The sequence below is a fragment of the Candidozyma auris genome, chromosome 5, assembly GCF_003013715.1.
Source record: "Candidozyma auris chromosome 5, complete sequence".
Lineage (NCBI taxonomy): Eukaryota > Fungi > Ascomycota > Pichiomycetes > Serinales > Metschnikowiaceae > Candidozyma > Candidozyma auris.
In genome coordinates this window covers 786,095-813,681 of record NC_072816.1, presented here as the reverse complement: position 1 = coordinate 813,681, position 27,587 = coordinate 786,095, and the positions used below count along the sequence as shown (strand labels likewise).

Here is a 27,587-nt window from a genome sequence, read left to right as displayed (position 1 = left end):
CATACCACAGCATCACCGACATCTTGCAGTGAAGAGGTGTCTTCAGTCAACAATTTGAATTTAGTAGAGCAGGTGATAAAAAATACAAATGTAACTCAAATGAAGAAGACAATAAAAGTGCTATTATGTAGTCTATGGCCTGACATTTGATCGGTAAAGAGATAGGGCTTAGTTCTCCCATCATGAGTACTTTTGGGTACGCTGAGGCTCTTATATCACATCACAGGCAATGATCAAGTCATTGCCAGTAGCAGACTTATCTTCACAATATCATTCGTACAATAGATGTCCATAGAGGAGAAGAAACGATGCCATCTTCTCTAGAAGGCACCCAAGTCTGCATATAGTCACTATCGTGTTGCGGATGCTACAGCCGTTTTTTTGTACAAACAGCTTCTCTCCTACATCACACAGCCATGGAGGATTCCACCAGCAAGTTCATCCCAGAATATCGTCGTACAAACTTCAAAAACAAGTCGCGTTTTCAAAGCGATGAGTTGAGACGGCGTAGAGAGACCCACCAGGTGGACTTGAGAAAACAAAAGAGAGAAGACGTCTTGGCGAAGAGAAGAAACTACGTTGATATGGGCAGCATGGCCAACGATTCCGAGGAGGAGGACGATGTAGAGAACCTTGCGCCTGGCATTAGAGAGGATTCCTTCCTTGGCAAATTGCAACTGGAGCTTCCCAAAATGATGGAGATGATCCACCTGGATCTGTTTGAGAACCAGTTGAACGCTACGATTCGTTTCCGCCAGATCTTGCTGCGTGAGCACAACCCACCCATCGACCTCGTTATCCAGCTGGGCGTGATACCTACCCTTGTGGATTTCATGAAGGAGGGCCAGCCCGACATGTTGCAGTTGGAGGCGGCATGGGCCCTTACCAATATCGCTTCAGGAACTAGTGACCAGACACGCGTTGTTGTGGAGCTGGGCGCGGTGCCCTGCTTCGTGCAATTGTTGTACTCTCAGTCGTTGGAAGTCAAGGAACAGGCTATCTGGGCATTGGGTAACGTGGCTGGTGACTCTACTACTTACAGAGACTACGTGTTGGAGAGCGGAGCCATGGAGCCTGTCTTGAGCCTTTTCAATACGACCAAGATGTCGTTGATCCGTACAGCCACATGGACGTTATCCAATTTATGCAGAGGTAAAAACCCTCAACCGGAATGGTCAGTGGTGCAGCAGGCCATTCCTACTTTGGCAAAGTTGATCTACTCTGTCGATGCTGAGACTTTGGTCGATGCGTGCTGGGCGGTTTCTTACTTGAGTGATGGTCCATCTGAGGCTATCCAGGCGGTCATTGATGCTCGTATTCCTCAAAGGTTGGTGGATTTGTTGGACCACGAGTCCACCTTGGTGCAAACGCCTGCCTTAAGAGCGATTGGTAATATCGTTACTGGTAATGACATGCAAACCCAGGCAATGATCAATGTGGGTGTGTTGCAGCACTTGGCCCCATTGTTAAACTCGCCAAAGGAAACATTGCGTAAGGAAGCTTGTTGGACCATTTCGAATATCACTGCGGGTAATGCCGAGCAGATCCAGGCAGTCATTGACCTGAACTTGATCCCACCTATAGTGCGCTTGTTGGCTCAAGGTGACTACAAAACCAAGAAGGAGGCTTGCTGGGCAATTTCCAATGCTTCTTCTGGTGGCTTAACCAACCCAGAGCAGATAAAGTATCTAGTTGAACAGGGGTGCATCAAGCCGTTGTGCGACTTGTTGGCAGTGGCCGACTCCAAGATAATCGAGGTCACGTTGGACTCCTTGATGAACATCTTGAAGGTGGGTGAGTTGGAGAAGGAAAAGAATCAAGGCACGACCAACGAATACGCTATTCACATCGAGGAAGCCGGTGGCATGGAAAAGATCTTCAACTGTCAGGCCAACTCCAATGTTCATATCTACAACAAAGCGTATACCATTATCGAGAAATACTTTGGGGAGGAAGACGACGATGGCAACTTCGAAAACGGGTTGCAACCAGAAGCTTACGGAGACACGTTCGGCTTTGGTGTGCAGAACAACCAAAACTTCCAATTTTAAACCCCATCTTCACTGGAGAAATAGCACAACCTCCCTTTATCATTTCATGAACCACACGTTACATGGCGAGCTTTTTATCAAATGTCTCATCTCTCATATACTCTCACCTTTAACAGTCTTGAGCACTGATCTATTTAGTAAGCACATAATACAGCAAAACCCATTTTTTTGTAGGAGGTGCCTTGATTACACTTTTGTTGAGGCTGTTACTGGGATTCCATTGGAAAACAAATTATTGCGGTCATAGAGGAGAGTCCATCTTGCAAGCATAAGAAAGCGATAAAAAAAAAGGTAAAAAAACTGGAAGTAAAAAAAAGAGGAGGAACCTTCGGAACAGGTCAGTCGAAAATGCCAATTCACTAAACTTACCTCTTTACGAAGTCTACCGTTGTGTTTCTTTTTACCACCTGCAAATTCAAGACTGTTCCTGGCTGCAAAAGAGGCTCACTTTTGTCCTGTAGCGATTCTGACTTCGTGCCCATGACCGCCATGGCAGCCTAATCAGAGTCAAAACAAGTCATGACGATTGGCTCCGAAATCAGATAAGTCAAACTCACACGGGCAGCAAATGAACCTTATTGTGTGCATTTTAGTGGACGAGGTGTGAGGTCCACGGTAAAGTGGCAGGTAGTAGCTCGGTACGTCGGCCGGAAAAAACGGACGGTGTAAGTGAGAAGAAAAGAAATGTGGTTCCTGGCGCCAGCACCCCGGGCTGGATGCAGTACAAGCTCGGAATAATAACCGCCGGCCGATGAGGTTAGTCTCTCGACACCAATGAACAAAGCGACAAAAAAGAATAGGCAAGTAATCTGAGCTTCTAAGAGTCGCGGACAGGTGGTCTACATAGACTTACCAGGGCTAGGGCCTGCTGCTGGGAAGAAAGAGTAGTGGATGGGGGTGGCCATGATCACGTGACCACCCGAATAGGAAAGGTAAATTCCCGCAAAAAAACATAAAAAACCCGCACTAAGAAAACCCGCACTCAGAAAACCCAGCTCAATCTACTACCCTTTCTTCCAACCACCACCATGAAGTTGTCCTCTGTAGTCGTTGCTGCTGCCGTTTCTGCTACCGCATTGGCTGCTAAAGACGAGCCCGTCACCGTCACCACCACCTTCTACGGCTCCACCGATACCCACAGATATGGCCGTTTCGACAAAACCACCCCAGCTTCCACCCCATCAAGCTCCGGTACCCACAAGTACGGTAAGTTCGACAAGACCAAGCCTGAGTCCACCTCGTCGGAGACTGGAACTCACAAGTACGGTAAGTTCGACAAGACCAAGAACCCTGTCACCACTACTGTGTTCGTCACTGGTCCTAGCGGTGTGAACTTCGCTGTGGCCAACGGCACCAACGGTAGTGCCGGTGGCAAGAACGGCACTTCTGGAGGCAAGAACGGTTCCAACGGCTCCTCGTCGTCTACTGACAACGGTGCTGCTGCTGTGGGCTCAGGCGCCATGATGGGCTTTGCCGGAGCTGTTGCTGCCGGTCTCTTGTTGATTTAAGAGCGTTAATAGAAACTTTCTCCCCGTTACATTTTATTCCTAATACATCTTCATCAGTTCTGTCCAGCTCAGTTCTGGCACTAATAAGAGGAATGCTGTAGAGACTAAAGTCGCAGTAGATAGCAGCCGTGAATAGACAAGTACTCGGAATTTTCAGCCATTCAAGCGCAGAGTACCAGTAAGATACACTAAGTTACACTTAAATGTGAGTACGCCTGGCTGCTCGTAAAAAATCATTAGTTACGTATAAATCTGAAGCCTTTTATTGGATGATATGTACACTAGAGCCCGTGGTGCTTTCTGAATGGCTTCTGGCGCCATCAATTGACTCTGTCATAATATTGACTTCGTCTTACGAAGAAGCTTATGACAGTGTTACCTACTGAAGCAAGCTCCCAACAACCTCGTGATCCAACCTACTTCCCTTTACACATATACACCCGTCCATTTACCCTTCCAGCTTAGGCATTCTGTTTCTGCAACTCCCTGATTTCAGCAAGGCGCTTCTCCAACGCCATGGCTCGTTCAGAAAGTGCCTCTTGAGTGTCCTTGTGGCCAGCGTCGTAGCCAAACTCCACATCGTCTACTGCCTCGAAAGCCAGCTTCAGTCTTGAATACTCAGCATGTAAGCCCTTGGCGGTAGGAAGCTTCAATGGCCCGCTTTTTGCCATCGAAGTGATGATTTCGTAGGCAACCTGAGCGCCGTTCGTTGCTGTGACCTCAGCGTGATCGTAGGCAGGGCTCACCTCCACCACATCGGCTCCCACAATGTTGAGCAGCTCAATCCCCCGCAAAATATGAATCAACTCTCTTGGCTGCCATCCACCGGGCTCCTGAGTGCCTGTGCCCGAGGCAAAAGCAGGGTCCAACACATCAATGTCCACAGAAATGTACGTGGGAGAGTTTTTAGGGATCCGTTTCAAAATCTGCTTGATAACGTGGTCAGCACCTTGTAGCCACACATCGTCGGCCGAGATGCGCAACCATCCTTGCTCGTCGTCATCGTCCCAATCCTCTGCGCCACTGAGCTTTGTTCTGAGCCCAGCGTGAACGTTGTTTTTTGTTGTGAGCCCCTCTTCATAAGCTTTCCAGAGCATCAGCCCATGGGTCACTTCCAGCTGGGCAGAGTGCCAGTAGCTGGGATACTTGTCCGGTTTCCAAGTGTCAAGATGGGCATCAAAGTGAATGATGTTGATGGGTCCGTATAACTTGTGCAAGGCCCTGATATGGGGCAAAAGCACCAGGTGGTCACCGCCTAGCGCTATGTAGCGAGGTTTTGCAGCCACATCGTTCTTCAGCAGGTGCTCAAATAAAAGCTCCTCGAACCCGGTAGTCATTTGTTCAAATGCCAAATTGTTGTCCATAGGACTTACAGGAATATCACCGCAGTCTACCACCGACGCCCACTCCTTATATGGGTTGTAGAGGGCTCTTGGGTTGAAACCTCTGAGCGACGTCTGTCTTTGAGAGGCTGCACGAATTGCTCTAGGCCCAAACCTTGCGCCAGGTCTATATGACACTGCAGTATCAAAGGGCACGCCAACTAAAGCGATATCGTACTGGAGATCTCTGTTGGCAAGGCAGTTGTGGCTAGGAAGATGGGCAAAAGTGTTGATTCCTTGGAAAGGCCAGGCCTCGCCCCAAATTTCGCTGAGCTGAGCCTCCGGTGCAGAGGCACCCACTTGAGAGGCAGCAATAGCAGCTAGAGTTGCAATTGAGAGTTTCATGACGGTTGCAGTGGTGGTAGGTGAATGAATCTGGGGAAGTGGATTATATAGATAACGCAGTAGCGGGTAGTTCGCGCCAGCACGGAATTCGACTCAATTCCGTGGCGACCCCCCAACCACACGCCAGATGAATTGTTGGAGGACCTTAGCATGCTGTAATGGGTTTATTGAGTCTTAAGAACGTCATGGACCTAGTTTCTGGTGATTTTGGAGGAAAGGGTTGGGTTGGGTATTCCGTTCAAGTGGCTGCGAATTCGCACACACCAGACAGCTGTATTAGTTGTATCGATAGAGATGAAGGGGCCATTTTCAACTTCTCTGCCTACCGTACTTCTGGAGTGGTCTCATTTCTGATAAATTGCACAGGTTAAGTAGTCTGTGAGCATCAAAGTTTGGAAAGACACTTGCAACAAGAGTGTCACCATAACAGAAAACCTTGCTTTATGATGCCTCCACTTTTGTTTCCTTGATCTATGAGTGTTCAAACTTATCTCTTGATATCCTTGTATGGTGCTAAATATCCTGCTGGATGTGAGTTGACTTTAAAGTTGTGCAAGCCTTGGGAATAAGAAATCATTTTGCATTCTCCTCTGACAGTACGCCTTACTTAGACAAATAGCCGAGAATTCAGGGCAATTGATGTCTCCTGCTGCTATTGGCTTCTAAGAAGGTACCCTGAGCCTCTACCCTATCAAAATCTGGGCTGAACTGCCTATATAGTGGAGCATGGGGCTGCTGACGATAATAGAAGAAAGGTGCTCTTCAGAACCAACGGAGAGAAAACTTCCTCCTTCATTTGATTATCAAGAAGGTAAAAAGTTTCTCATCTCTCGACATGCCATCAATTGATCCTCGAGCTTGATTTGTCTCTATTATGTGGTTGCAAAGATATGTGCGGCGGCCACAACCTTTGAAAAATCTAGAAAGTCAAAGACGAATAATAAGATTACAAATCGAAAAAGAAAATCCGTTGAGTTGGCAAAAATCCAACCAAACTCACCAATTGTTCAACTTTCTTCTCCCTTAGCAGCACATTCTTGTATGCGCACAGCCTACTCATAGTTACTACTACTACTTCGCAGCCATTCACCTCTACTCCAGCAATGGTTGTTGACCTTTTCCAAAACCCCCTCTCCACAAGTGAGCCTCCGGCACACTTCAAGAGAAAACCCCACTCGCAACCTCCAGTCAATTCCGCTGCCAATGGCCCTCTCCAAACAAACAACACCTTCAACAACCTCTTGTTAGACGACCAGACCTTTCCCATTTGGCCCCTTCCGTACTCTATGTGGGTGTGCAAGGATGGCGATGCAGATTGGGGAATGGCTTTGAACCATACAGACTCGTCACAGTATGTGTTTGGGCCGGACCCAAACCAGGACCCGGCTCAATTCTTCTTTAATCCGCCAAAGATCAAGTCGTTTGCTTTCACTGCTCCTGGTTTTGGTAACAACTTGAAGGTGACCACCGTGAAAAGCGGAAAACTCTCTGCGTTGGTGCAATTGGAGAATGGCCAGGGCCGTATTTCGATGCCATTGGCCTACGGAATGGGCTTTGTCACTGGCATCTACGAGAACTTGGTGCCGGTGCTTACTTCCCAGGTAGGCTTTATGGAATTCAAAAAAGTGGGCATTGTCAACCAGAACAGAACTGCCAAATACTCAGTCAAGTTGTTTGACCAGAAGACGTGGCTGATTTACCTCAGTGGAGACCCAAACATAGACTTGCGTTTGGCTGACAACAACCACATCGTGGCTAGTGGGTCTTCCAAGCTTTGTGTGGTGCAAGTGTGCAAAGGAGACTCTCCAGCGTATGATGATGCTTGCGGAATGTACCCTATTAGTGTGAAGCTCTCTGGATCAGTTGATGCAGAGAGAAAGTCGGGCAAGTACTCGTTTAAGTACGACACTCATGGCTCAAGCAACTCAGGCTCAAGCTTAGTTTGGTGCCTTCCTCATCATCAAGTAATGCTCTCTCCAGATATCAAGAAAAGAGATAGTGGCATGCAGCTTGATTCTCCTACAAATGGACCCATGAGAGGCTACGTCACAAATGAGCTAGAAATGACCGTTCAGAACTTGCCCACAGATATTGGGTTCGAGCCATGGACTTCTGTCGATGGCTTTTCTTTTGATGCTAACAATTTCACTCCTGAAATCAAGCAGCTCATTGGTCAGGTAGCCAGCCAGGAGATCGAGCAGGATGTGGCTGGCCAATGTGATCTCGATTCTATGTACTTTGGCGGAAAGCAGTTGGACAAATACGCCTACTTGGCACTTGTGACGCATTTCGTCCTTCAGGACCAAGAGCTTACAAATAAAATTTTGCCGAAGATCAAGGCTGCTATCGAAAAGTACGCTTCTAACTGCCAGCAGCATCCATTGTGCTACGACGAAAGCTGGAAAGGTGTCATTTCTGATACTCCACCCGATCAGGATTTCGGTAACTCAAACTACAACGATCATCACTTCCACTACGGCTATCATATTCACGCCATTGCAATTGTGGCTCGTATTGATCCGGGTTGGTTGTCAGCGAACAACAATCTAGTTCACGACTATGCCATGACGCTTGTAAGAGACTATGGTAATCCGTCAGACAATGATCCCTTCTTTCCGCAATTTCGTAACTTTGACTGGTTTCATGGCCATTCCTTTGCGCACGGCATCTTTCCTAGTGGTGATGGAAAGAATGAAGAATCTTCCTCGGAAGACTATCACTCAGTTTATGCCCTCAAGCTTTTTGGCAATGTCATTGGGAATCAGGAGTTGGAAATGGCTGCCGCTTTAATGCTTGGTATCATGAAAACCTCTTTGAACATGTATATGATGTATACATCAGACAATGAGCTCTTACCCAAGCGTTTCACTGCAAACAAAGTGTCAGGCATTCTTTTTGAAAACAAAATTGACTTTGCCACCTTCTTCGGCAGAGGCACTGTTGGCGACGAATACGTGCATGGCATCCACATGATTCCCATCACGCCGATGTCCTCATACATCAGAGGACTGAGGTATGTCAAGGAGGAGTGGGATGCCAAGTTGGCTGGAATTGTTGACAAAATTCCCGACGGTTGGCAAGGGATTTTGAAACTCAACGCTGGTCTCTTCGATCCCAGGTACTCGTGGAAATGGTTTTCTAGAAATGACTGGCAGGACAATCTTATTGATCCAGGAATGACTAGATCGTGGGCGCTAGCCTACTTGGCAGGAATTGGGGGTGCAAAGTGAAAAATTTGCAGATCAAGTAGACAAATCTAGTTTTCTGCCTTTATGATCCTCACTATAACAAGACGTTCCACCTTACATATTTGCATCTCTCATTATCTATGAAGCGGTCAATGCTATATAGTCATATAATGGTGAAGGCCACTCTTTTATCATCTCTCTAGTGCCTCTGCAATTAGTATAGTGTAAATTTCTCTTCAATGGTCGAATCTAAAGTCAAGACGCTTGTTCCCCTCATCCGTGGTGGTTTGAACATAGTGTTCTTGTTCTTCTGGAGTCATAGCATTCCACTTTGCTGCACGACTCTTGTTTCTCCAAACGTAATAAAGCTTCACCAAGATGAGTAACGGTATCATGGCAACAGCACACCAGAAAAGCTGGAAGTTTCCTCTGTGATACAAGGGCTTGTCGTCTTCTCTGTAGATGTTGTAGGATGCTATGTTTCCAAGCTGAACGGTCATGTTGTACAAGGCTGAACATACAGAACGAGACCTAATAGAGTTGGCGTTTCTGGACACCCACGCCACACAAATGGCGTGAATGTATGGAGCAGCCAACACCATAGTGACCAAAAACCATGTAACCCAGGCGTTCTTCATACTGCCTGGCCACCACCTGATAGCAGCCAAGAAAGGTACTGACATGATGGGCATGGCTAGACTAACTAATGCCCTCTCGTTCACTCGTTCAGAAACCCATGTAATGATGAGCAAAAAGATTATATGAATCACCGCCTGCGGGATCGTGAGCAAGTTGACATCGAAAGTACTGAAACCCATCGATTTTAAAGTAAGTGTCATGTAAGGTTGAATGGTGCCCATGGGGATATATGCTAGAAGACCAATGGCGTAAATCGGCCACAAGTCGTAGTCCCAAACAGCTTTGGCGATTTTCTTGACGGATAAGCCTTGTCTGTTGTGCATGTCTCCCTTAGAGGGATCGTCTCTCAACACTCTGTTGACGACAATCTTCTCTTCTCTCTCCGTAAACCAACCCTTTGGATGGAGCTTGTTTTTAGTCTGGACCGCAGAAGGCACCATGAGGTAAAAAGCAGCGAGACCGATGCACAAGGTGAAGATTCCCTCGATGATGAAAAGCCATCTCCAGCCAGCCATTCCATGAACGCCTCTCATTCTCAAAATGCCAAAAGCTAAAAGGGAAGTCAAGATCTGACACAAGGAAAGCGAGGTCCAGAACCACGACAACCGAACAGGCAACTCACTGGATTTGTAAAAATATGACAACCACAAGACCAAATCGGCAATAAAGCCGCCTTCCAAAATACCAATGAGGGCTCTGCAAATGTAAAAACCAACTTTGCCAGTCATGGCACCCTGACATGCAGCAACAATCGACCAAGCACACATTTGCATGGGGATGAAAATATCGGGCCCAAGCTTCTTGGAAATCAATTGCGAGGGCAATTCCGCCAACAAGAAAGCCACAAGAAAAATCGTGTTACCTGTATTGTAGTCGTTGGTGTTCAACCCGAGATCGGGCAACAAATCGTCACTGACAGCCTGGGCCAAATTAACTCTGTCCACTTGCAAGCCTATAAACATAATACAGGCACTGAGAGCAACTCTTACATCCAACTTTCGGATGAGCTTTTTCTCTTCCTCAGGCTCCCACTCGAAGTCGGGATCAAAGGCCAGACGACACTCATAGCCAACCTCCTCGTACAAATTGCTATAATACTTGGCAACTGCAGGGTCTTTGAATGGGTTGGAGGCCAAGGTTTCTGCCTGCGACTCAGCGTCTGTCAGCAAAGACTCCACTTTGTAGATCTCCTCGAGCTTTTTCTCTTCTGCCTTGATAGGCAGCGTTGGTCCTTTCTTGACAGCCACCACACCCATGATATGTTGAAGAGAAGGTAACCGTATTTGATAGTGAAACACAGCACTTATATAGATGCGATGACGAGGACTATGCAATTAATTTTGCAATATCGAAGCCTCTTGGCGCATCGCCCATAATAGCATACTAAGCATCGCCTAGACCTACAATAGGGTGAAAACCGCCCTGTGTGTCTTATCAAAGGAACATTTGGGTGCAAAATTCATGCACAAAGACGTCTTTTTTTTTTTTGCAACCACAATTAACACACAAATCGCAGATTGCGTACATAACGATACAAGCACGTGACGTACTACCAGAATCCTCTGCCACAATTCTTGACGAGAAGTCAATTTCTCCATGAAATGTTAGGTGGCTATCACAGAAATGTATAGTTATCAAGACCATCATGATAACCATGGGTTCGCCTTTTGCTCCAGTGCTTTGCCTTTATAATGGCTGCGAAAAAAATCAAAGTGTGTAACATCTATACGACTCCACGTGAGAGCACTCACAGTGGCTCCTCTTTCGGTCACTAATTATTTCTGGGTCCACACTTAGCAAATGCAAGCAAATGCGTACTGAGCAAGTGGGCGCTAAAAAAAAAAAAAAAAAAAATCGACATGTTCGCTTGCAAACGACCGCTTATACCCGAGATGTGGCTCAGAGGATCCGAATGATCCGTCGCAAACACCTTTGTAGTCGCCTCTTTTTCCGTCAATAAAGATATATGCGAGATCCTATCCTGAAATGCTGATTTAGTAACTGAGATACGCCATCTAACGACTTTTGTCGATGGCGTGCTCGATTCGTAAGCATCGAAGGATTTAAAGATCTGTCGTTATTATATTATTGCACAAAGGGCACGAGACTCAAAATTTGAATTTCCTCCAAATGATCTCGTTATGCCACATAAGAAACCCTGTTTCCCATTGAGAACGGTCTCTAAATCAGTCTTTTTCATACCCACGGATAAACTGCATTCATTCTTGCGGTAGTGACTTTCCGGTGAGCTAATGTCATGGCAAAGGTGCTATTTGGTACTGCCAAGAATTAATTCTCACGTAGAGACCAAAGTTTTGGCAAGCCTCCGCTGTTTACATGTTGGACAGCACATTTGTTTTCATAGTGGAAGCTTCTATAAACCAGGCACTGGATCCTCTGGATCCTCATTGCCCAATTTGGCAAGTCTCTTGATGATACAAAGTCTATGGGCGAACCTGGCAACAGAGATCATCGAAAAAAACCTCTTCTAACGAAAAGAGGGCTTAGCTGTTGTTTGGACCCAAAAATTCCGAGTCTCCACTCTTGCCCGTGTACACTTGAATCTAAGTGGTGGAAAAACTACCCCGGTCTGTTGTGGGGGGTGGGGGGCTTGTGCGGCTTTTGCCCAGACTAAAAGTTTTTCCGAGGCAGTTTTTGCGGGGCATCTTATTGCCTGTTGCTATAAAAGGAGCGTAAATCTCTGATTTTCCCGTTCAAAATCCTCAATGCTTGGTCTGTTATTTTGTTTGGTCTCTCTCATCTCCTTTGCAATGGCCTTGACGGAAGACCCCCGGCCGCTCATTCATTTTACCCCACAAAATGGCTGGATGAACGATCCAAACGGACCTTGGTTCGACGAAAAAGAACAGTTGTGGCATCTATACTTCCAGTACACCCCTAACGATACTACAGGTCTGCTGGACCTCCATTGGGGTCATGCTACGTCCACGGACTTGAGTACTTGGGTGGATCATGGGGTAGCTATTGCGCCTGAAGAAAAAGGACAGGGAATCTTCTCTGGTTCTGTTGTGGTGGACCACAACAATACTTCAGGATTCTTTGATGATGACATTGATCCTCGTCAGAGGGTGGTTGCCTTGTACACATTGAACTCCAAGGACGCTCAGACACAGGAAGTAGCCTATTCTATTGATGGTGGCTACAGCTTCACCAAGTACGAGGCCAACCCCGTTCTTGATGTCAATTCTAAGCAATTTCGTGATCCTAAGGTCTTTTGGCATGAACCCTCAAATCATTGGGTCATGGTGTTGGCTAAATCTCAGGAGTATAAAATCCAGATTTTTGGGTCCACAGACTTGAAGAACTGGGTGTTACACCTGAACTTTTCTGCTGGTCTTTATGGTTTTCAGTACGAGTGTCCAGGGCTTTTTGAACTCCCAATTGAGGGGGAGGACAAGAAGAAGTGGGTGATGCTTTTGGCAATAAACCCAGGCATGCCTCTAGGTGGCTCTGCGAATCAATACTTTATTGGCGATTTTGACGGCTACAGATTTATTCCTGATGACAGTCAGACCCGTATTCATGATCATGGGAAGGATTTTTATGCTTTCCAGAGCTTCAGCGATGCACCTTTGGAAGATGGTGTTTTGGGGGTTGCTTGGGCTTCTAACTGGCAATATGCGAAGCACGTTCCCACGAAAGAGTGGAGGGGGTCCACGGGAATTGTGAGAAACCATACATTAGCACGAATGCCAGCCAATCCGGAAAGCGACTTGTTGACTTTGGTCCAAAAACCTGTGATAGGTAGCTCAGTCAAGGCAGAGCGATTAGTTGAAGAAAAGAACCTAACCTTGAGTCTGTCTGACCCCATCTCAGCTAAAGCTAACAAAACAGGCGTTTTTGACATAGAATTGACTTTCACTGTGTCGGCTGAGAAGAAAGTCAGCAAGGTGATTAACATCAGTATCTTATCAAACAGTCATAATGGTACCAAAGAAGAGATCACACTAGGCTACGATGCCAATGTGGAGGCATTTTATGTCGATCGAGGCATTGACAACAAATTCAACAAAAATCCGTTCTTTACAGATAAAATTTCGGCTTTCGTGGAACCCCTCAAAACAGACAAGGACTCAAACAAGACGTTCAATTTGAGGGCAATTGTGGACAAAAATCTTTTGGAGGTCTTTTTAAATGATGGCTCAAGCACGATAACGAACACATTTTTTATGAGTGAAGGCTCGTTACCAGAATCAGTAGTGCTTAGTGCATCCACGGATGATACATACGTGGTTGATTTCGCTGTGGATGAACTTTCCTTGAGACACTAATTCTTAAAATGGGCGCCTCAGATCATTTTAAATAATTGAATGAGCTCAAATCAAGCTAAATATATGAGGATATAGTCGTCACGATCAAGTGTAAGATGTATATAATTTCCTCCATGTTTATCGTTTGGTCGCCATGATTGGCACACTCGAGGGCACCAATTTCTATTAAACATGAAAGCTGGGCAATAGAAAACTATAGGATCGTTATCACGACTTTTTCATCTGCTCATGTGAGGCCAAATACTCAAAACTTGCAGAATTGCCCGAATCTAGATCAGAGTCCTCAGAATCAGATTGAGAAGGAGAATAATCTTCCTAATCCGTGAAATAGCAATGATCCTGATTTGTTCAGAAGCATTCACATTAAATAAGATTTCACTTCATATCGTTCGATCACCAAGGATAGAAATCTATTTCACACTGTACACTCACATGGCACAATTGTTTTGGCTTTGGGGGAACCTTTGTGATAAGATGGACGGACGTCAGCAATATAAGCCGGAGGACACATGATGTTTGATGTATCTGTGCATCTATGCATTATTAGTTTGATTTCAGACGACTTCATTGTATGATGGTAGTTGCTCCTCTGTATGTTCAACCACTGTCGTAGGAGGCATACGAGGAGGATTTAAAACATCATGCGTCCTTCTGTTTCGCGATGGAAGTAGGAGAATTGGACATTGGCATGATAAGGTGGTCAGGTTTGGACTTTCTTCTGACGTAGAAATAACGAAGTCAATCTTGAGAACCAGATCACACTGGATATTCGGAGCATCAAACGACTGGGCTTCAGTAGTGAGTTCGATTGAAAGTAATTCTTGTGGCAACTCGAGCATGTAGGCTTTGTTGGACTCTGTCAAATGAAGATGCTCTTGCTTCACTTTGTTTATTAATGTTTGACTCCATTGCCCTTCAACTACCTCGAAGTCAGCAAATTCGAACTCGCTATTCAAGCTCCTTTGGCCAATCAAGACCTGTTTCAGTTTTGTTTGTGTATGAATGCCTTGATAGGTAATATTTTGAATAATTGACAACGTCATTTCTTTGAATACGAGCCTGTGCATTCTTTTAGAATTACTCTTCTTTTCACCCTGTTCAAAAAAAAGAATCTGTTTTAAAGCTTCTGCTGAAAATATTGTAAGTATCTTGACGCCAATAACATCCTTTAGTATGTCTCCTTGATGCAAAACCCTGCTTGTTTGACCCTGAGGATATTGGACTGCGTTGCCTTGCTTGAATTCGACAACAGCCTCAAATGGCACCTTCACTGATCTCGAAGAAAACATTTTCCGGAAGAATCCTCTTCCCTCCTGCCTTTTGTCTTTTTCTATTTTGAACTTAAGTCGAGTATTACCCCTACTTACGTTGTCGATGAACAGGCCATTTTGCATCAATGAACCGAATGAACATACAACTTCTTCAAGCAGAGGAGAATAGCTAAGGCGAGTGCTCTCAACAATGTCCGGTTTGAAGAAACCCTTTCGGCCTACCTTACCATCGAGTGTGTAATGTACCCACGCATAATCTCTGTCTTCAAAGTGTGCATTAAACGAAGGCGGCAGCTTTGTGAGCGCCTGGCCCGCACCTCCAACCCTAAAAGGCAGAAGAGACCCTAATGACCTTGCGTAATTTGAGGTACCAAACAGGGACAGCATCCTCGCTTCCACCAGCCCAGATGGAAACACGACTTCGAATGGGTACTTGTAAGTTCCCTCCAACAAGGTGTAATCATCAGCGCAACCCATTTTCTGGACATTGGGTGGCGGAAATACCTTCACCGTGTGATCAAACAAGTGGTATCTGATTTTCTCTGAAATCGCTCGAGTTTCTGTTCTTTTGGTGACAGGGTTGTAGCGAGTCTCGATTTTGTAGTTGCAAGATTCAGTGTTGCCGCTCAACAGAACAACGATTTCCTTTACTGTCATCTGCTTGAACACCTCAAGCTCCACATTTCCTATAACTTTGTCGCCAGGACCGAAGGGGACAGGAGGATTGTCTGGAATTAGCTTAAAAGAGTAAGTGTGTCGCATGTGTGTGGAGGAGAGGGGGGGTTCATGGAGGGTAAAATTGGGCAAGAGCTCTGTTACCTTCGACAGATCTCATGCATAAACTAGACATCAGAAGCCTTCGCGAAAAGGCATGGTTTGTGCGAGATAATGCGCGTCAATGCTGCCAGGACTTCCAGAAATGAGCGACTAGGACATTCTCAGAGGAGAGGCCGAAAAAATAAAGTCTCATCGATACTTTCGTCTTTTGACGACAAATGGAGGTGTGAAATCGGGCCGAATTGACTGAAGTGAAGGCATAAACTATATTGTGAGCTCTTGTTAGACTGGGCAACAATTCAGTTCTGTTACTCTCGGTGGGTGTATATCGTCAAGTCACAAGAAGTTGCACTCTCAGCTCTCTCGCTTTGAAGGGCTGTATTCCTTTCTAACAATGAAGAAACGAGGTCTCAAGAGAATTCGGAACTTAGCTCGAACAGCCCACAATGGCTGTAATAGTGGACTTACTTTGTCGAGCACGATACTGAACCACTACAGTTGAGTAAACATGACTTTTAGAGGGTACATGAGGCTTACCTCTAGACTTGAGTGGGCTGGTAGCTTGAAAAATTGGAGGCATCAAAGAATAATCGTCATATTAGTCGCTAGCCCGCTTGTTTTACATCAGTGTAAGATGGGAGGGTGTCACTACATAAATCTTTATCATAAGCAGGGGCCAAACCTGCCGGCTGAGATGGAGGTACTGAGGAGGTGTTGGGGGGAGGTCCTGCGGGTGGTTCAACGGTCATGGAAGTGTAATTTGCGTTTCTCAGGGGAAGGAAAGCAATAGGTGTATCCAAGAATATTCTAGTTCTATTCTGCGTTTCCTCTGTGGTGGCTAACACCATGCTGAGCTTGAGGTAGACATCGCACAGAATGTTAGGGGCAGTGAAGGACTGAACAACAGAATTCAAGGGCATTGAGAGCATCTCAGGAGGAATCTCAAGCATGTAGGCTTTACCTGACTCTGCAAAGCTAGCATGCTCCTGCTTCACGTTTTGATAAAGGGATGCCCCCCAGTATTCCACCTGTTCAAAATCCGAAAAGTCGAACTCGTGTTTGTAGCTTTTACTACCAACCCTAACGTCCCTTCTACAGCGTTGCTCCTCGACACCCTGATAACGAATGTCTTGGGCTAAAGATACTGCGAGCTCTTTGATCACAACTCTGCATAGACTATTGGCAGACTCGCCTTTTTTGGTCACCTCACCAATCAAGATTTGTTGGAGAGCGTCCTTGGAAAATGGCGTATAAAGCCTCACATTCACGACATCAGCTAAATTGTCATTTTGGTGTAACACTCTACAAGTCTGCCCGCGTGGGTACTGTACCGCATTGCTTCGCTTGAACTCCACCACTAATTCAAAAGGTACCTTTAGGTGTCGAGAAGAGAACACTTTCTTGAAGAAACTCTTTCCCTCACGTCTTTTATTCTTGGATATCTCGATTCTAAGCGTAGAGTTACCCATACCAAAGTTATTCATGAACGAGTTGCGATCCATCAAGGGTCCTAAGGAAAACATCACCTGTTCAAGATGTGGGGCGAAATTGAGGGCTTTTCGGCAGCCGAAGTCCGATTTGAGGAAACCTTTTCTGTCAACGGTGGCTTCCACAACGTAGTTTACATAGGCATGATTATCATCGTCAGTGTACATGCTGAAGGACGGTGGGAGTGACATCAACGTCAGACCAGAACTTCCCAGGGCCAATTGAGGCGGTATAAACATGAGCGGGGTGCTCATATAGCTGTTCCCCACTTCGAACTGTGAATACGTTCTCGCTTCAACCGGTCCTTCTGGGAATTCAAGTTCAAACGGGTAGGTGTACGATCCCTCAGCTAAAGTATAGTCGCCAGCCAGGCCAAACTGCTGGATATTGGGTGGTGGGAATACCTTCACTCCATACCTGAACAAGTCGTACTTGATGGTATTTGAGATTCGGCGTGATTCATGTCTTTTGGTAGCGTAATTGTACTGGTGCATGTACTTATAATTGCAAGATTCTAGCTCGCCGCTGAGCTCCACATAGATCTCCTTGACTGTCATTGACTTTTCAACTTTCAAGACAACATTTCCCGTCACAGCCTCACCTGGGCGAAATTGCCTGTTGGGGTGGTTGAGCGCTATCTTAAAGTCATACGAATGGCCCATGATATTGCACTACATGATGAAGAATATTTTGGTCATTATATACCAATGAAAGAGTAGGCGCATATATCAGCCGCACATCTATTTACGAGGTGCATCTCCCCATAGTCACAGATTCGAGCCAGTTCCCTGCCTTTAACTGAATGCGAAAAGACTCGTCAATGACGCGAGGCTTAGGGCCATGCCCATTGGCCTTCGTTACGAGATGTTTGAACTAGATACGCGGGCTATGCAACAGTGACAATTGAAGTCAACTAGTCATGATTCAATAAGGGCTGTGCAACCTCAGAGTGATGTATTGACAAAGCTTTGCATTTACGAATGCAGACAAGCATCTGCTTAAAGCTTGAATACGGGCAAAAACTGAGCTTTTTTGTCAGAATCATTGCAAACATTCTTCAAATTACGTTTCTTACCGCTAATTCATGCTGGAATCGAAGAATTGAACAGTGAGGAAGGGGACCTATCTCCGAACAATTGTGCTTCCGTTGTTTACGGGCACAGATTAGGCCGCGGGTAAGGTAGGTTTGGACTATAATTCTTAATTATGAATCACACATATATTATTCAAATTACTAAGGAAAATGGCCGATTCTTGGACCAAAATACCCGTCTGGAGCATCAGTGGTGACATTGAGTCGACTTGGGGCAGTGGCATCAAGAATATTGTCATTAACATCATTTCCCCACCACGAAAGAGTCTTGGTGTGGTACTGAACTGCAAAGAAGATAATGATACTACTAAACGCAATGCCCCCGTTGAGCCCACCGGCAAGAGTGTAATTGTACTTCTCCCACCATGCAGTGTACCGCTTCCTGATGACGTACATGAATGCAATGGAGAGTTATAGGGCAGGAGTGTAGTAACTCAAATTGTAAGGAGCGTAGCCTATCATCCCCAGAGTGATCACAACAGGATGCAAGTACTTTCCAATGACAGTTTTTCCATAGTACCTCTTCAAGGCCCAACATGGAATTGTGACAAGAAATCCAATCAAGAAGGTGTATTGCATCACAGGATAAAGACCTCCAAAAATCTTCTTCGGTCCAATGACTCCCCAGATTACCGAGGCGGAGTAGAATGTTGTGGTTCCAGGGCAAGTGAACTTTTGTGGTTGGCGGGGATGACAATAGTCTGAAATAGAGCTGATCGCAAGATTTAAGATTCCAACCGCAAGAAGACTGTTAATCAAGACAGAAACCATTTGGACTCTGAAAAGCGATCTTGGGGGGATTCTCCAGTAATGTGCTTGTTTCTGATTTGTGATATAATTCTCCGCTTGGCTATCAATGTTCGTCCCTAGAGTCTTCACGAAATTCAAAGCTGTGCCATTGCCTGGAAGCGCATAGCCAATAATCATCTCCAAAAGCACATTAATTGACATAGAAGTCCCTGTTGCTGCGTAAACAATGCAAAATGGCAACAAGAATACCAAGTTCAACGCGAGTGCAAAGAAGATGGTCCACACGGGGGTTTGCAAATCGTATACTTCAACATTGACGATGGAGAATACAAGACTAATAAGCAAAATGATAACGAACCACCACTCAGGTACTTCGGGATATTTTTTCATCGAGACGGAGAAAGGATCATCGAAACCTTCGTATGTTGATCGTTTGACCTTAAAATTGAAGGATTTGCCAATGCCCACAAGGGCGAACTTAAGTTGCCTCCAATGGGAAAATACAACATAGAAAAAGTTCATGGGATACACTGCAAAAAAAGCGCCGTATGCGACTAAGTTTGCAGCAGAATAGAATGGAGGTCCCACTCTTTCGTATTTGTCCTGGTCAAGCTTTCCTTCACTGTTCAAGACAGACGTTACAGAGTAGCGTTTCCCAGTGTTTGTGAAAATGCTATTGGAGTTGATGGGCAAGTAAGCAGTCCACTTATAGTTCGTCCACCAAAGACCAACTATTGCGAAAAAACCAATAAGCATCCCAATATAGTTGTTCACTTGAGTGAAGAATGGCAAGGCTAATGGAGAGCCTAGAATGTTGTTCCAATCAAAGGTTGTGATGGGATTGAGGCCCAAGCCTGTTTGCGACCCAGTTAATGTTGCAACATTAAGACTTTTAGGAGCCGCCCATGAAATCCAATTAAATGTAGAAAGTGCAGTGAACAAGTAGTCTGGTATCCAGAAGTATATGAATGAAGCGGCAAAGACAGTCAAGAAAAATGCATACCTCGAAATTCTCCATCCGTGTATATTTTCCCTTTTTTCAGGCTGCACTAAAGACCTATTCACAGCGAGCGTTGGAAGGATTGTTGGCCATATCGAAAAAACTGGATAAACCACGAACTTGCGAAAGATCCCAGCAAGACCAAAGCCCATGAAGTTCGATGCAAGGACGATAAGGAATTGCGCTCCTATGGTAAACTTCAAATTGTTGTAAAAAATATCCAACTTTTGGAGATTAATAAAGTATGTAGCATAAACTGCTCCACCACTCACACTGTAGCACAAAGTTGCAAGCATTTGTTCTTTGTGGCTCCAAGGACCCGGATTAAGATCAATCTTCCATCTCCATATGTTGATTGTCTTCTTAGGGAGCACATATTCAAGTAGCTTGCCAGATGGATAAACAAAAAGCTGCACTGCGGCGGAGCCCAACGAGATACTTGGTTGCCTCTCAGTGAAGAATTCACCAATAATTGTTCCGAGAACCACCCAAATAATACCAATGACGTAAACTCTAAATGTTTCACAAGGTATATCAGGGTCATCAAATGGATCTGTGACTGCCCTGACCTCTGGGTATGGTGACCAGTAAGCAAAGATTGCAGCCTCTGTTCTCACTTTCAAATCTAAATCGAGGCTACCCTCTGCATCCTCTGTCTCAAAAGATCTTGTAGCATCGATGTCAGCTTGACCCTTTTCAGTTTTGCTATCTGAGGTGTTGACGTGTAAGTTCACAATTCCATGCAGATTCTCTGATTGCTTATGCTTAACGAGACGTTCCACGAAGTCATAGGTTTCGATGGGAATATTGACATCGCCATCGTGTTCCTTCAAGAAATGAATAAGGATTGCCTCCGCCTCATTTATGTCTAGTTCTTGAACTCTTTCCAACATAAAAACGGCTGAAGGAGGCAAGTCCTCCAACGACTCGAGATTATCAAAGTCCAATCTCTTGAGAACGTAAAACTTTTGCTCTGTAGTGAGGTTATCGGCAATTCCACCAAGTGAGAAGGTATTAGAAGCAATAGCATCAAGGTGTACTTCATGTGCGCCAGCCTCAAGCCTTCCACCACCTTTAGTGATACTTGAGTTAAGGTCTATTTTTTCAGACATCGCTCAATGTTGTCGAGTATCTTTGGTGCTTCAAAGTAGCTTTATATCTACTTCTTGATCTTATTCGTACGGCTCCGAATTTTTCCCCTCCACCTCCTACCAACCTTCTGCCAGCGGCCATTGGTGCAATTGTGGCTTGTTTAAGTTTATTGATGTAAGCCACGAAATTATATTCGTAAAGATGTTCCTGGAGCCGCTTAAACGCACGGTGGGAATCTGTTGCTGCCGGATTGATCCTAACGAGTTGTATCTTTTACACTCAGGAAGTATTTCATCATTACCTCAGGTGTCATCACCACATCTACCTTGCTGATATTGAGCTCCATCTAAGCTATACACTGTGTAGACGAATAGAACGGTAATCTCAGTCTTGCAGCCAGCGGCTTCTAGCAAAATACTCCGAGGTGTGGCTTTCGATGATTGAAGCCGCTTGAATGTGCAGTTTGTGCTAGATATCTCTGCCAATTCTTTGTTTGTGCGGCAAACTCGGCATTTTTAGCAAATGGGCCGATGTTCTGAATATCTAACTGTTCCATGTGTGGTGATCACTTCACATCGCTAAATTAATAGAGTATTGGTGCTTAGAGGCGAAGGACACCTACTTCCAAACTCGGATTGATAACGACATCGAGAGAAAAGCTGATTTCCAATTGATAAAACTTTTTTTTTTTTAATTTTTTTTTTTCCTCTTTTCGGTAACATACAAGTTTTTTTATTCTCTTCTTCGTCTAGCATGAATTCTCTATCGCACATTTCTGTGGCACTCTGGAAGCCGCTTATTGTCTGGCTCTTCCTCGATTGCATGCATCAAGGGGCTTTCTCCCTAATCTTTTACGAGGGGATCTTGCTCAACGTCAATAAGAAACTAGCCACACCTAGGAAATACAACCCCAGGCGGCCCAACAGGCATTCTTCTATTCTTATATAAAGTGTCTTATTAGGGGAAAGGAGGGACTGTTGATTAAGTCCTAGGAGCGATGTAGGACTTGTCAGTTAAGTCAAGCATATATTATGGGCCATGTCTCAATGTTTCTATTAATTTGTCGACAACCTCGTCAAACCCCATTTGTAGCGAACCCTTCATATAATCTACTAAAGCACGTTTACGAGGACTAAATCCTCCCATAAAATAACCGAGAATTAAAACTATATACCTTTTAAAATTTTAAAATGAGATAGAAGCTTCCGATATTTATACCTGAGAAAAACGCCCCAATGTCGATTTCCATTATGGGTAATGACCCTGGCGAGGACCGAAGTACCCTCCGGGAGCATCGGTGGTTGCATTGAGTCTGATAGGCCCCACATAGTCCACACCGTAGGTGTTGACATCGTTACCCCACCACGAAATAGACTTGTCGTGGTATTGGACAGCGAAAAAGATGATCACACTGCTGAAAGCCACACCAGCACTCAATCCACCTGAGAGAACATAATTATACTTGCTCCACCATGCGAAAAGGTTCTTTCTTATGTAATACATGAAAAAGAAGGATGCAATAAAGGAGGGAGTGTAGTAAGTCAAGTTGTATGGAGACCAGTTCAACATGCCTCCGATAATCAAGGTTGGCTGGAATGTCTGCACAAGTCTGTTTCTCTTAAACATCTTTTGTAGGAAAACAACGGGGAAAGCAAGAAGGAATCCGATTAAAAAGCACCAGCGCAAATTAGGGTAAATTCCGCTGAAGATCTTTTTTGGCCCAATAACTCCCCATAAGACGGATGAAGAATAGAATGTGGTCGAGCTTGGACATGTGAACTTCTGTGGCTGGTGAGGATGACAGTAATCCTGGATCGTTTCCATAGCGAGATTCACAACACCGAGGGATACAAACGAGAAAACGATTGTTGAGATAATTTGAACTCTGAAAGTTGCTCTTGGGGGAATTCTAAGATTGTGTCCAATTTTCAAGTCACCAAGGAAAGTCTGACATTGTCCATCGATGTTATATCCCAACGCTTTAACTAACATTAGCGCAAGGCCATTGTTTGGTATGGCGTACCCAACGATTAATTCAATTAGCACATTCAAACCAAACAGGAAACCTGTTGTTGCGTAAATGATACTCAAAGGAATCAAAAAAATGAAATTAAGAGCCAAAGCAAAGAAGAGAGACCATACAGGAGTCTCTGCTGGATAACATTTAACGCACAAGATTCCAAAAACGAGCGAAATGACAAGTATGACGATAAACCACCATTCAGGAGTCTCCTTGTACTTTGTCATCGATCTAGAAAAAGAATCATCAAAGCCATCATAAGTAGAAGACTTTTCCTTGTTACGGAATGTCTTATAAAGTCCCACAAAAGCTCCCTTTATTTGTTTCCATTTCATTATCATGATGTGGAAAAATGAGAAGGGGTAGATGAGGAAAAATGCACCATAAACTACCAAACTTCCGGCAGAATAAAATGGAGGTCCATATTTCTCATATGCATCAGGATCAAACAAACTGTTCTCATCAACAACTTTTGTAACCTCGTAGTAGTCACCTGTGTTAGTGAACAACGAGTTTGAGTTAATTGGCAAGTAAGCTGTCCACTTATAGTTGGTATACCAGAATGCAGCAGTCATCACAAAAGCAACAAGACCTCCAAGAAAAAGGTTGAGTTGAGTGTAGAAGGGGTAGATCAATGGGTTGAGAAAACTTATGATATTCCAGTCAAATGTAGAGATTGGATTCAATCCAAGACCACTTTGCGAACCAGTAATAACAGCTAAGTTGACATTGTTTGGAGAAATCCAAGTCATCCAGTTGAATGTGGAAAGGGCTGTGAACAAATAATCTGGCACCCAGTACCAAAGAAAAGAAAGAGCCGTTGTCAAGAAAAGGAAGTTGTACCTGCTAATTCTCCAACCATTGATGGACTCTTTCTTTTCTGGCTGCATCAATGCACTATTCAAAGCCAAGGTGGGTAAATTTGTTGGCCAGATTGCTGATTCTGGGTAAACAACAAATTTACGAACAAGACCAGCCAAGCCAAAACCCATAAAGTTGGTGAAGAACATAAGAAGGAATTGGTATCCGAAATCAACCCACTTATTGTTGTAGAAAATGTCCATCTTTTGTACCTGAATGTTGCTGCCAACATACGCAGTGGTAGATGAGAAGTTATAACATATCGTTGCAAGCATCTGCTCCTTGTAAGTCCAGGGACCCGGGTTCAAATCTATCACGTATTTGCCAATCTTGAAGGACCAGTGTGGGAAGTACTCACAAAGCTTTCCGCATGGATAAATGAAAAGTTGCACCACCGAACTGAGTAAAGAGATACTTGGCTGTCTGTCTTGGAAATAAGTGTTGATAAAGGTACCAAGGATTGTCCAGACCAACCCAACAAGATAAACTCTAGGTGTCTCGCAAGGAATACTAGGGTCATCGTATGGGTCAGTTACAGATCTTACTTCAGGTAAGGAGACCAATAAGCGATAATTCCAGCCTCTACTCTGAGTTGGAGAGCAGGGTCAACGATAACATGGTGACTAGGTCCCAGGCTCATCAGCGACTCTTCGACTTCATCACTTGCAACGTTGTACTCCAGCTTCTCTAACGACTGTTCTAAGTGTTTAGCCACGTTACCTCCGGAGGAGGTCTCAATCTTGTAGAGCTTTTCGATGAATTCAAACTCTTCCGTGGGAATGTTGACTTCTCCAAGATGCTTTGCAATGTAATCCTCTATAATCGCTCTCGCCTCTTCAGAGGAAAGACTCTGAATCTTCTCCATCATGAACACCGCCCCTGGAGGAAGATCATCGAGGTTATCAAGATGGCCATAATTCAATCTCTTCAATATGAAAAACTTCTGGTCAGAGGTGAATTCCTCACCAACTTCTCCAATAGAAAGCGGTTGCGAAGTGATGGCATGCAAGTCCAACTCGTGGTCAGCAGCTTCTCTTCTATCAGTGTTACTAGTAACACTAGCGAGATTCGTCAAACCAGCGGGCTTCTCAGACATAGCGCTTCAAAAGGAAGTAAAGTCAACCTTACAAGATGAGGAGACGCACCGAATATATATGATTCTTCATTGTCTAGAAGCAACGGCAAAGCCGTACGCTTTTTGGCATTCGGTTTAGCCTGCAATCTTGTGGAGCGCACTTTCAGAATTTCCTTATCACAGAGTGACATATGCATATGGTGTTTTATCTGTACGAATGAGATTTCAGCTAGTCGCCAGTCCGGTCACATCAGACAATGGTTCGAAAAAAGGAAAAGAAAAGATCATAACCCATTCACATTCAAAAGAGCGCCAATTTCAATCTGATGTCATTTTCAGCTTAGTGTCACTCGACCATAGTTCGTTACTTCTCTGGTGGGCAAAAGTATGGTTGCGAAAAAAAAAAAAAAGCCATATGAAGCGTCCCAATAGACCGTGCATGCATCCCCAAAATGTGTCGAAACTCACAGAAACCTCTTAGTGTGATGCCTTGTCGGGCAAAGATTTACAAACTGCTCCTCGATTAGCAGAACACCTCTGTGGACAAGATAGCGGGTTTTGCGTTATCCTGTCTTATCGCATCGTTGCTTTCTCGCTACCATACGCCGTGCATTGATGCCGTTCGAAGCTCGGCTGCGTTTGTGGCACCTGCGGCCTCCGGCGAGCAAATTTGATCCGTGTCGGCTCTTTTTTCTTCTGTTGCCGAGACGTGGGTTTAGTATGGCAGGTGAAGTTGGTTTGAGGGTGCCAAGAAAAAATTCAATGCATAGAAGCTGTCAAAGTGCTAGAGACAGAGAATTGGTATAGAGGTGGCTTAAGAAGAGGCCGATGAAAAGTAAGCACTTTGAAAGAGTGATGTGAAAGAGATGAAAATTAGAAAAAGTGAAGGATAACTAAAATTTAGCTCAGTGGGAAAAATAAGGATGCCATTCTGTTGAAGGACTTGGACCATCTAATGTAGAAAGCGTCAGGTTCTCATCGGATTCCTCTACTCCATCGGTGCACCGACTGAACCAACATTGTGCTTTTTGCATAGCTCACAAAGTATCTCAAGAATTCGCAATTGCGTCCTCCTAAGAGCACGCTAACTACCACGTGCTGATACTCACGTGACCACCTATCTGCTTGAAACTGGGGTAAATCGCTTTGGTCTGTCATTGTGTTCACCATGGCTTCTTTGCTCACACCGAGTAGCAGTCGTGCTGATGCCAGACGAGATCATCATCTCACGCTGGCTTCGGTATCGATGTTGGCCATTGGGGGAACAATAGGCACAGGGCTCTTTTTTTCTGTCTCAACGGTGCTTCAAAATGGGCCATTCCAGACGCTAGTGGCCATGTCTTTCCTTCTGTTCCTTGTCATGCTCATATTGGAAATGACAGCGGAGTTGGCGGTGTTCATGCCCGGCAATGGGCTGATCTGCAAATTCCAATTCGTGTTTTTATCTGAGCCTTTGGGACTTGCTAACAATTTGATTTACTGGGCTAGTTGGGGGCTCACCTTTGCATTGGAGTTGTCGATTCTCGTGAGCACATCTCTGTATTGGGATGCTGCATTCGTTGAGAATTATCAGACGGCTCTAATCTTTTGTATCTGGCTCGTCCTCACGGTGTTCAATTTGCTCCCTGTAGACTTGTACGGGAAGATTGAGTTCTGGATTGCTTTGATAAAAGTGGTCGCTATTTTCTGTTGGATTCTTTTCGTTCTGGCTAGGTTGGCGTGGTCAGGACTGCTCTTCCACACATACACGGCAGACCTACCGTCTAGTTTTTTTGGTGCGTTCGATTCTCCCACCAGCTATGTCGTGCGATTCATCAACTCACTAGTCTTCACATCATTCATCTTCCAATCGGTAGAATCTATCGCCATTACCACGGGAGATATCGAAAAGCCCCAAGAAACGATTCCCCAGGTCACCAGACTAATTTTTGTAAGAATTGTGTTGTTCTACTTGATCTCGGTCATTCTTCTTACCCTAACAATCGCTTATAACGACGACAGGCTCTCCATCGGTGGTGACAGTGCGAAAGATACCCTCGCCTCGTCGCCCTTCTTGATTTCGTTGATCAACTGCGGGCTCAGTGACAACGGTTTACTACTTTCTATATTCAACTTCATCATCTTCAGCGCAATTCTCTCTGCCGCTAATTCAAACATATACTTCGGCTCGCGATGCCTTCAAGCTGTGTGCGAGACATATTCAGATCGAAGTAAGCTTGCAAAGACATTCGAGAAAGCTAATACCATTGGCGTACCCGTTGCTAGTGTGCTCGGCACTTCTGCGATTGGTCTCTTTGCTCTTTTACTTAAATTCCAAACTATTGCCACCGTTTTTAATTTCCTTCTCACATGCTGTGCCTCGGCAGGATTGCTCATGTGGTGTCTTGTTGGATTCTCCTATGTGCGATTCAGAAAGACCCTTGAGTATTATGAGATAGACAAAGCAAAGATGCTATATAGATCCGAGTGGAACTTGCGATTTTGGGCTCCTCTTGCATCAGTCAGCATTGTCGTTATATTGATGTGCAACGGTCTCAGCACCTACTGGAACTTCTCCATCTTCGAGTTTGTTGGAGCGTATTCCACTCCAGCCGTTTTTGTGGCCCTTTGGGCATTGTTCGAGATCAATAGCGGCAAAGGGCTCCGAAAGATTCAGGAGATCAACATTTTCGGCGGGGATTTCCGCTGGAATGACGACCGATAAGACAGCCATCTACCACAAGCAGAAGTCCAACATCGTACAGTGCTATAGATA

General features: G+C 44.9%; 12 protein-coding genes across 12 annotated transcripts; 5 read left to right on the top strand and 7 right to left on the bottom strand. All coding sequences in view use genetic code 12, as the record gives it.

Moving 5' to 3' along the window:
- Nucleotides 1-416: 416 nt before the first annotated feature.
- CJI96_0004622 (karyopherin alpha) lies at nt 417-2,051 on the top strand (the record flags this gene model as incomplete). Its single annotated transcript, XM_029036873.2, has 1 exon — nt 417-2,051. The coding sequence occupies one exon, from the start codon at nt 417-419 to the stop codon at nt 2,049-2,051; it is 1,635 nt and encodes a 544-aa protein (XP_028888970.1).
- Nucleotides 2,052-3,079: 1,028 nt separating this feature from the next.
- Nucleotides 3,080-3,559, top strand: PGA14 (Pga14p; the record flags this gene model as incomplete). Its single annotated transcript, XM_029036872.1, has 1 exon — nt 3,080-3,559. The coding sequence occupies one exon, from the start codon at nt 3,080-3,082 to the stop codon at nt 3,557-3,559; it is 480 nt and encodes a 159-aa protein (XP_028888969.1).
- A 461-nt stretch (nt 3,560-4,020) lies between these two features.
- Nucleotides 4,021-5,286, bottom strand: CJI96_0004620 (uncharacterized protein; the record flags this gene model as incomplete). Its single annotated transcript, XM_029036871.2, has 1 exon — nt 4,021-5,286. The coding sequence occupies one exon, from the start codon at nt 5,284-5,286 to the stop codon at nt 4,021-4,023; it is 1,266 nt and encodes a 421-aa protein (XP_028888968.2).
- A 1,103-nt stretch (nt 5,287-6,389) lies between these two features.
- ACF2 (Acf2p) lies at nt 6,390-8,516 on the top strand (the record flags this gene model as incomplete). The annotated part of the gene is made up of 1 exon (XM_029036870.2): nt 6,390-8,516. One exon carries the CDS (start codon nt 6,390-6,392, stop codon nt 8,514-8,516), a length of 2,127 nt encoding a protein of 708 aa, XP_028888967.1.
- A 194-nt stretch (nt 8,517-8,710) lies between these two features.
- CJI96_0004618 (uncharacterized protein) lies at nt 8,711-10,369 on the bottom strand (the record flags this gene model as incomplete). The annotated part of the gene is made up of 1 exon (XM_029036869.2): nt 8,711-10,369. The coding sequence occupies one exon, from the start codon at nt 10,367-10,369 to the stop codon at nt 8,711-8,713; it is 1,659 nt and encodes a 552-aa protein (XP_028888966.2).
- A 1,515-nt stretch (nt 10,370-11,884) lies between these two features.
- On the top strand, nt 11,885-13,405 carry CJI96_0004617 (beta-fructofuranosidase SUC2; the record flags this gene model as incomplete). The annotated part of the gene is made up of 1 exon (XM_029036868.1): nt 11,885-13,405. The coding sequence occupies one exon, from the start codon at nt 11,885-11,887 to the stop codon at nt 13,403-13,405; it is 1,521 nt and encodes a 506-aa protein (XP_028888965.1).
- A 554-nt stretch (nt 13,406-13,959) lies between these two features.
- On the bottom strand, nt 13,960-15,438 carry CJI96_0004616 (uncharacterized protein; the record flags this gene model as incomplete). The annotated part of the gene is made up of 1 exon (XM_029036867.2): nt 13,960-15,438. The coding sequence occupies one exon, from the start codon at nt 15,436-15,438 to the stop codon at nt 13,960-13,962; it is 1,479 nt and encodes a 492-aa protein (XP_028888964.2).
- A 620-nt stretch (nt 15,439-16,058) lies between these two features.
- Nucleotides 16,059-17,603, bottom strand: CJI96_0004615 (uncharacterized protein; the record flags this gene model as incomplete). The annotated part of the gene is made up of 1 exon (XM_029036866.2): nt 16,059-17,603. The coding sequence occupies one exon, from the start codon at nt 17,601-17,603 to the stop codon at nt 16,059-16,061; it is 1,545 nt and encodes a 514-aa protein (XP_028888963.2).
- Nucleotides 17,604-18,445: 842 nt separating this feature from the next.
- Nucleotides 18,446-20,896, bottom strand: CJI96_0004614 (OPT family small oligopeptide transporter; the record flags this gene model as incomplete). The annotated part of the gene is made up of 1 exon (XM_029036865.2): nt 18,446-20,896. One exon carries the CDS (start codon nt 20,894-20,896, stop codon nt 18,446-18,448), a length of 2,451 nt encoding a protein of 816 aa, XP_028888962.2.
- A 1,228-nt stretch (nt 20,897-22,124) lies between these two features.
- On the bottom strand, nt 22,125-23,960 carry CJI96_0004613 (OPT family small oligopeptide transporter; the record flags this gene model as incomplete). Its single annotated transcript, XM_029036864.2, has 1 exon — nt 22,125-23,960. The coding sequence occupies one exon, from the start codon at nt 23,958-23,960 to the stop codon at nt 22,125-22,127; it is 1,836 nt and encodes a 611-aa protein (XP_028888961.2).
- Nucleotides 23,961-24,298: 338 nt separating this feature from the next.
- On the bottom strand, nt 24,299-24,853 carry CJI96_0004612 (uncharacterized protein; the record flags this gene model as incomplete). The annotated part of the gene is made up of 1 exon (XM_054702216.1): nt 24,299-24,853. The coding sequence occupies one exon, from the start codon at nt 24,851-24,853 to the stop codon at nt 24,299-24,301; it is 555 nt and encodes a 184-aa protein (XP_054558191.1).
- Nucleotides 24,854-26,000: 1,147 nt separating this feature from the next.
- On the top strand, nt 26,001-27,536 carry LYP1 (Lyp1p; the record flags this gene model as incomplete). The annotated part of the gene is made up of 1 exon (XM_029036863.2): nt 26,001-27,536. One exon carries the CDS (start codon nt 26,001-26,003, stop codon nt 27,534-27,536), a length of 1,536 nt encoding a protein of 511 aa, XP_028888960.2.
- Between the last annotated feature and the right edge of the window lie 51 nt (nt 27,537-27,587).